An 8,114-nucleotide genomic window follows, 5' to 3' on the forward strand; every position below is an offset into this window, starting at 1 on the left:
GTCATATAAAACCGAGTATCATCAGTTATAGATATCTAATATCTATTGAATTTTGCATTAGATGATGATGAAAAACTTCATTGATGCAAAATTTGCGAACATTTCCCTCCAAACATTCATTGTGATTAATAGACATTATATTCCTAATAATTGTAGCAACAATTCTATCACCCTATAAGAAATTGAAATATCAAAGCAGGAAATAGGATTTGAAATTATCTGAAATAAATGTAACGCTTATAGACCCAAAAATTGTAATATATGAATTAAGTGATTGAAGAACTTACATGTTCGTCTGCCCAGACCATTGTTGCTTTATAGTCACTTGAATCATTATCTTTTAACAATTTTCTTAATGATTTGAATGCATATGATGCATCCTTCAGATGATAAGATAATTTCAGATATTCTTTTGCATGAAGACATTTTTCCGAGAGAACACAAAATTCAAAAACGATAATGGATATGTTAACAAAGAGTGTTTTCTTTTTCACAATATATATATATATATATAAAAAGATTTTGTAAGTAACGGTTAAACAATTAGGATGTTTCGTCCCCACCAAAAAAAAAAACAATTAGGATGTTTCGTTATTTAAAAGTACCATTTAATCAGTAACCGCATGAATATAATATATAAAAATATTAACCATAATGGTCATACATAAAATTTCAATACAATTATATCCTTAAATAATTACGCAGTTAATCATTCATGTATAAAATAATATCATATCAATATTTGATAAATAGTAATTTGTATGTAGATAAAAAATTTGAATAATATGAGGAGTATTTATTTAAACTACTCATATATTATACTTCTATTATTTGATGCAAATGGATAAAAATATATAACATGTGACTGACGAACATAGTATGCAAAATCCAAAAATATTTTATTAATAATTCAACTAATAGAAACAAATAACTAACCATAAAAAATATCATTTGCATTTGAATTAAAAACCTCCGAACATAAAGTGTATAATACCTCATCGTATGTCCCTTTTAAGTTTCATCAGCAGATTGGTTAACAATATCCTTTGCATTTGAATCAAAAAGAAAACATTTGATCTTGCTGGTGTTGTCCATTACACAAAGATGGAGTTTGTATATATAATATAATTTAAATGTAAGCATGTGATTATATGTTTTTGGCAAACAATTTGTTATTTAGTAATTTATAAAATTTAGTTACCTCACACTGACAGATGAAACTTTGGCATCAAATGTTTCACATGAATAAAGCTTCTTAGTTTTATCAGAAAATTTCTCGTCTTCGCGTTTTGGGATTTTTTAGACCTTTTTCCCACACTTAGTGCAAACCAAGTAAAACCATGACCAATCTGTATCAACTGCCTATACAGTACACATGATTTTATATTTTCTAATCTGAATATTTAACAATAGAACAGTCACCATAATTGCATAAACTCTATTGATAAATTAACATATAAAAGTTAAGGTTTGAGTTATACCTTTAATTTATTCGATACCATATATAAGGTTTTATATGCTTTCAGTATTTTATGTTATTAGTTTTATATTAAAAAATCATTTTCCAAAGACATATCATCTTATCAACATATAACAAAGTTATGACAACTTTTATATATACCCCAGATAATCTTCCAGTTCAGCAATAGTCACATTGGAAACTGATCAAAATTACTCTCATCATCATAAGAAATCCTCTGATGTGGCTTGCTACTCAAGAAAGTATTATTTCCGCCATTTGCAGGTAAACTTCATACTGGAAAACAATTCTTATTAATAATCACATTGTCAAAATATGTGTGTGATATATAAATAAATTGTTTACCTATTTTTGAAGTCAATGACATATGGATCGTTAAGATCTATGAGCACCTTAGAGGTTTGGAAAGAACTGGTAATTTGACGTTCACCTATGATAATTTAAACAAATAATCAAAATACATTTTATTTTATGTTGAAACAACAATTGTAATTAAATATTTTTACCTCTAAACACATTGATTTTTCCAAAACAGATTACAATGATGACACCACGTTCACCAGCATTCTGACAAGTCGAATAGACTTGCTCGCCAAATTTACCCTAAAGTGTGCATGGTAAGCGCTCCTCTCTATATATAATACAGTTCAATTAGATTAGAGTAAATATTATAAAGGATAAAAAAAAAGTTAACCGTATATACTCACTTCGCATTACACAAGTCGAATTCAAGCTTGCTGGTGTCCTTGTTCATGACAGGGATTGTTTCCAGTTCACGTACACTTTCAACTCGTCTAATAACATCTGGTATTTTGAAAAATGATGTCAGATGAATATGTATATAAATGTAATAAACTAACTATATAGATAAGTGGAAAACTCACCGATCAAAAAACTTGTACTGGTTGCATCGTTTAAGATTGTACCATAATCTAAGAACTCAAAAAACCGACTGTCAGATCGATTAGCACTTTTGCTGACAACGGTGGATGAAATGAAGGACATCTTGAATTGATGCTTTGTGGCTCGGTATTGACCTGACGCCTGGTTCAATGCAAAGTTCTCGATGAACTTCCATTCACAGACAACCATCATCCGCTCAAATGGATGCAACAAATTTTTCTTGACATAGCGTGGATTTTGGTACCCTGAAAATAAAAAAATGTTTATAAGTAAATCATTAATAGTTAGTAAAACAAAAATGTAATTTCACATCCACTTGATTATACCATTTCATCTGCGAGAACGATTTTGACAGACTCTCCACTCAGTCTAGTATTGCTTCCAAGTGTGAAGCACCTTCACCTGCACCTTCCACCCAATCTTGAATGGTTTTAAGTCAGCCAAAGGGGTTAACCTCATGTTGGAAGCCATTGCAAAGAATTGAAGTGAACTAAAAGTTAAGAAAGTTGTAGTTGATGTGGAGTGAAATGGAATACGGTAGTGTCGTATTTATAGTGAAACAATATGGGGTTTTTGCAATACCGTTGAGCTGTATGTAAATTGGTGGTCAAATATTTTTTTAAAATTCAAATGAACACAATATTGATTGGAAATAGCGAATCCTAATTTTTTGTAAATTTAATTTTTGATATTAATTTAATTTTTAGTTTTTATAAAATTATATTGGTAGGAAATTAGTAGTAAAAGATTAGTAAAAAAAAATCATAGGAAATAGGTAAGTAATGTTTCGTAGGAAATTGGAAGGAACACTAATCGATAGAAAATGGTAGTAATTTGGTAGGAAAGTTCTATTAAAATTTTTGTAAGAAAAATTGTCCTACCAATATTTTCGTAGGAAATTTCTTACCATTTTTTCACCTTTTACAATTTACGATGGCCGATTTCCTATGACAAAATTTCGTAGGAATTTGATAAGAAAGACCCGTTTTCTACGTTTTTTTGACGATATTTTCTGTAGGTTTTCGGCATGTTTTCTTGTAGTGAAAGTAGTTGTTATTGAGTATCTATACGGTGATGTGAAATCAATGGGATAATATTCAATAACAAACTAATAGCATATTCTCATAGATTGAGATTTAGCAATAGCTCAGAATAAAATTTGAAGATTTTGTACAATGTCATTAAGAGGTAAGATACATTGGCGGCGAAGTATAAATGTTTAAATTAAATACAATATTATGGCAAATGGTCAAATACGTTATTCTTGGAAGTTGTTATTGTGTTAATATTCGGGTATGCGAAAAAAAATAATTTGAAGATTTGAAAATTTTCTCTTATATTTTGAATTCAAGATTCTCTCATGTGCCATTAATTAATATGTAATCATATTTATTGCAATATCTATTTCATTTCTTCCGATTATTTAAGGATCTGCATCCTTTTAAACGGGTCATTTTTTGTAAAACCGAAGTCAAAGATCTAAATGTACTTCTTCTTTAATATTATAAGATACAAAAAAGATGGAAAAAAAAATAAATATATCAAATTAAATCCTATATTTATGTTACAGTAACAAAACATGTATATTTAAGTGACGACTTTCAAAAACACCACATTTATTCAATTATTATTGAAACCTTGAAGACTTTCAAATCAAGGGAAATTCTGTGAAGATCACAAAAGCAGACATCTCAGACTCTCTCAAGTATCTCAACGTTCCTTTCTCCAAGAGTTTCACCAGCTTCTGTGTGATGTGTAGTCCCAAACCTTCCCTTGATGTTCCCTTCCTCAAAGGCTGAAACATCTCTCTTACTAGATCATCAGGCAGTCCCGGTGCCGGATGTATTATCCTGAATTCTAGCTCGACTCTCTTCATTCTTTTCCCTACAGCTTCTATCCGAACCATTACCTTGAACGATACGCACAATCCCTTCAATGCAGGCGTGAACCGTATGCTGCTTGAGAGTGTCTCTGAGAGGATTTGCTGAAGCCTTAGGCAGTCTCCATACAATCTCATTGACGAAACTTCTTGAGGATAATCGCAGATGATCTGCACTTTACGTTCTATGCTCAGCTTCATCACTTGCTTTACAACTGCTTCTAGTGATTCCTCCAGGTTAAACTCGCTGCAACCTAGTTGCACATAGCTGTTTCAAAGCCATAAACAAGAAAGAAAAAGAGGATTAGAACTTAGTAAGCAAATCCATCATAACAAAAGAAGAATCCAGCTTTGCAATACCCTTCTTCGATTCCCTCTATGTCTGAGTCGCTTATGACTTTAGCTAACTGCTCCCTGCATGAAACGCTTGTCCTCAGGAGCTGTTTTTGTTCTTCATTTAAACCAGATGAATGTAGCAAATCTTGAAGGAAGGAAATTGCCTTCTCTGGGTTCTTTACTTCTTGGCGGAGATATGCCAATTTGTTGACGGCGCTGACCATTGCCTGCTCTGATATTCGCTGAACCTGTAGAGCATATTGGAGTTCTGGACTAGGTACTTGCAAAAAGCATAAAACCCCAGTAACCTTGCCTTCAATATCAGTCTTTTTGTTTGCAGAAAGCAACGCCTCGATGAAGCTACCATCACGATGGTAGAAGCCAAAGAAAAGCTTTTCTACGTTATTCTGGCCAGAACTCACAGCATTTAAAGCTATTTTAAGCTTAGTTAACGTATCATGGTCTTTAAGGCGGCAACCATAATCATTTGAGGTAAAAACCTCCCCGAGAAGCATTTTATTGACAGCTTCTTCTCTCTTTACGCCAGAGAGCTTCTGCATTGCGTCGTTCCACTCTGAGCAAAACCCATTCTCATTGGTCATAAAGATTGGTGGGATGATTGTTGAAGGACTCCACATGATTCTGGCATAGTCTCCTTGCACGCGGCTATAGTTTTCAATAAGCGTCTTCTGGCCTGTAACATCTTGTGCAATGAAGCATACACCAAGAACATTATTCGCCGTATCTCTACTACAGCAAGTGTTGACGACTAATTCAACTGGACTGCTTTTCCTTTTAGGACCAAATGATCTGATCCTGATCTCAGCGCCACGTTCTTCACTACCTATTATGTATTATGAACACAAGGCACAGATGAAAATCTGCGAAAACAGTCAGAAAAGATGAAAATAAAATATAAACAGGGAGCCACAACAACAACACAAAGGATATTTGCTTCCATACTACAGTGGAATATGCTTACCTTTGAGAGCCAATGCTAACATGTTCTTAACAGTTTCTGCAGAATCTTCCTCAGCGAGATCTGATACAGGTTTTCCTATTGCTTGTTCAACTGCCAATCCAGTTACCTCAGCCGCTTTTGAATTCCAACCGTTTATAACACCAGAGGCATCAACCGCAAAGATTGGAACCGCGGCTGTATCAATCAAACGCACCATTTCATTAACGATCACACACAACTCATCCACTTTCTGAACCATATTATCCACAAATGGAACATTCACAACAGTTGTCTTTGAATGTTCCTCTTGCAATGAGCCTTTAATTATTAGCTGCAGAGAATTGATTGCATCCATTTCCATGTCATCCCATGGCTTACTTTTCCACCTGACTATCTCCATAAAAGCCTTGAACGAGGATCTAGGATGCATTCTTTTACCATCTCTGTCATTAGGATCATGTCTTGCACCACCCCACTTGATCTGTTTCGCAGTGCCAGACCGGAACCAGAAAAGGAAATCTTTCTCGGTAATATACACAGCAGCCATTCCACAGATTGACTCACCGAGAACAGAAGCATCCGGATAGCCAGACTCCATTAGACTCTCAGTGGTAAAGCCAGTGTTTCCTCCGTGACTCTTGAGAATCCAATCGATTATATCTCTGATTTGCGTCTCTGTGGGAGTGACCCCAAGAGACCAGAGCTTCTCTCTGTAATAAAGAGCAGCTCCATCGCATTTAACAAGATCCATTATATTTGGTGATTGAGTGACAATACCTATGGGTGCATTACGAAAAAGCATGTCACATAGCACACTCTGAGTATGCAGGATACGCTTCTCTTTCAACAGAACAGCTGACTCCGCTTCTTTGTTAATCTGCAAGCCGAACACCTGAGTCAAGAACTCACAAGCATATCTCAACGGAAACGGCACGAACCTAGGACTTGCGTGATGACAAACCACTAATCCCCATAAGCTTCTACCTGTCTGTAGATCTCTGTTCATCTCATCACTATCACTACCATTGATTGTTACAGACATAACAAGAGATGCCACTGAGCCCATATTACTCATATATTGCGCGTGGCAGCCATGAGGAGCTCTCAAAGTAGATCCGGAGAGACTTATTGGCTGTGAGAGACTCTTGTCCTGGACTACTTTAACTGAAACTGCAGAACAATCACAAATCATCCTAACCTTGTTTCTCATAAAGAGAAACCTCGAAGCTTGTGGTATATCTGTGGCCGAGTAATGCAAACCGAGATACGGGTCCAAGCCTACCCTGTTACAGCATTCAGCAATCACTTCCCCATGCCCATCGTCATGAAACTTATACACCATAACCCTATCATAGCCGGTTAATTCACTAACTTCCTTGACCAAAGCATCACACAGCAACGACATATTCCCACTAGGCAACGCCTGCAGCCTCGAAATCGATGCAGCCGCGAGCTTATACGATTTCAACGCCCCAGCAGCAGTCACTGGCACCTCATCAGGACTCACTGGCTCCAAATCTATAACAAGACCTTCTTGAATCCGATGCAGGATCGCGTAAAACGGCTTACCCGAAGACCTGCAATGAAGCGTTATCGGATTCAGGATACTAATCTCGCCAAAGTCTGCAGCTTTCTGCAACGCAGAGGAGCCTGGAGACTGAAACAGTGATTGAACATCAGTTCCTAAACTCAGAGCTTCTCTTTGTTCCATACTTGGCACTGTGTGTGGAGTCAAACCCAACATCTCATGTGTGTTTTCGCTGTACGCAATTACTTTGAGGGTTTTCTCATCAACGACGATTAAGCAGCCAAAGGGCTGAATCAACATTCCCCTCTGAATCTTCTGTAAGTAAGTCGAGATAGCTGAAGAAGAAGGAACGTCGAACGAAGAAGACGGCATGTTCAAGCTAACCGAAGCTGAATAGTCGAATAATCGATCGGATTCTTCGAAGTTCCCGTGTAGCTTTGCATCAGCAAGGACCTGTGAAGTAACTCGAGAGTTTTGTCTGGATCGAGTAGAACAGCTTCGAGAACTGTTGCTTCTTCTATCTGTCGACATTTCGAAACGAATTTGCAGGAGAATCACGAAGCTTTTTCTACTCGATCCAGTGAAATTGGGGGTAAGAGACAAACATAGAGGATAGGAATAATCGTAAATTTCAAGTGACCATTAGGGTTTCGTTTGCTGTGAATTTCTTTCTCTGTGTTTGAAGAATTTACAGAGTTCGCATCTTCGGAACGTTCCTTGGTGGGGAGAAGCTGAGTGACGAAGAGGGGAAGATAGATGAATCAAAACGGCATGCTTTTTTATTTGAATGGAGCAAACTGCGTGGCGGTGAGAAGAGTGGACCACTGATAGTGTTGTCTCGTATTTTGAGAGCTAAACTACGTGCCGGCTTTATTAAAATCAATCCAGCTTCGTCAAATTAGCATGTAATTATTTATTGAACAGATTACCAAAAATGAATCTGAAAGAAGTCAATGTCAAGATGTGTTTTTGAATTTTTGTTCTGTAAACAATAAAAATTGAGCCTTTAAATTTTCTAATTTAAAGA

General features: G+C 35.9%; 1 protein-coding gene across 1 annotated transcript; it reads right to left on the reverse strand.

Moving 5' to 3' along the window:
- Nucleotides 1–3,904: 3,904 nt before the first annotated feature.
- On the reverse strand, nucleotides 3,905–7,791 carry LOC18012102 (phytochrome C). The gene is made up of 3 exons (XM_006395867.2): nucleotides 5,581–7,791; nucleotides 4,623–5,442; nucleotides 3,905–4,530 (listed from the first exon to the last, which is right to left on the reverse strand). The coding sequence occupies exons 1-3, from the start codon at nucleotides 7,616–7,618 to the stop codon at nucleotides 4,032–4,034; spliced, it is 3,357 nt and encodes a 1,118-aa protein (XP_006395929.1). The 5' UTR covers nucleotides 7,619–7,791; the 3' UTR covers nucleotides 3,905–4,031.
- Nucleotides 7,792–8,114: the final 323 nt, after the last annotated feature.

Source organism: Eutrema salsugineum, unplaced genomic scaffold (assembly GCF_000478725.1).
Source record: "Eutrema salsugineum unplaced genomic scaffold, Eutsalg1_0 scaffold_6, whole genome shotgun sequence".
NCBI lineage: Eukaryota > Viridiplantae > Streptophyta > Magnoliopsida > Brassicales > Brassicaceae > Eutrema > Eutrema salsugineum.

What these genes read in the sequence shown, in the direction of transcription:
- LOC18012102 (XM_006395867.2), bottom strand. Translation starts at nt 7,618, where the DNA reads ATGTCGACAGATAGAAGAAGCAACAGTTCTCGAAGCTGTTCTACTCGA. An exon ending in GTTAGCATTGGCTCTCAAAG is followed by an intron (nt 5,443 to 5,580) that starts GTAAGCATATTC and finishes AATACATAATAG; the next exon opens with GTAGTGAAGAACGTGGCGCT. An exon ending in ATAGAGGGAATCGAAGAAGG is followed by an intron (nt 4,531 to 4,622) that starts GTATTGCAAAGC and finishes GCTTTGAAACAG; the next exon opens with CTATGTGCAACTAGGTTGCA.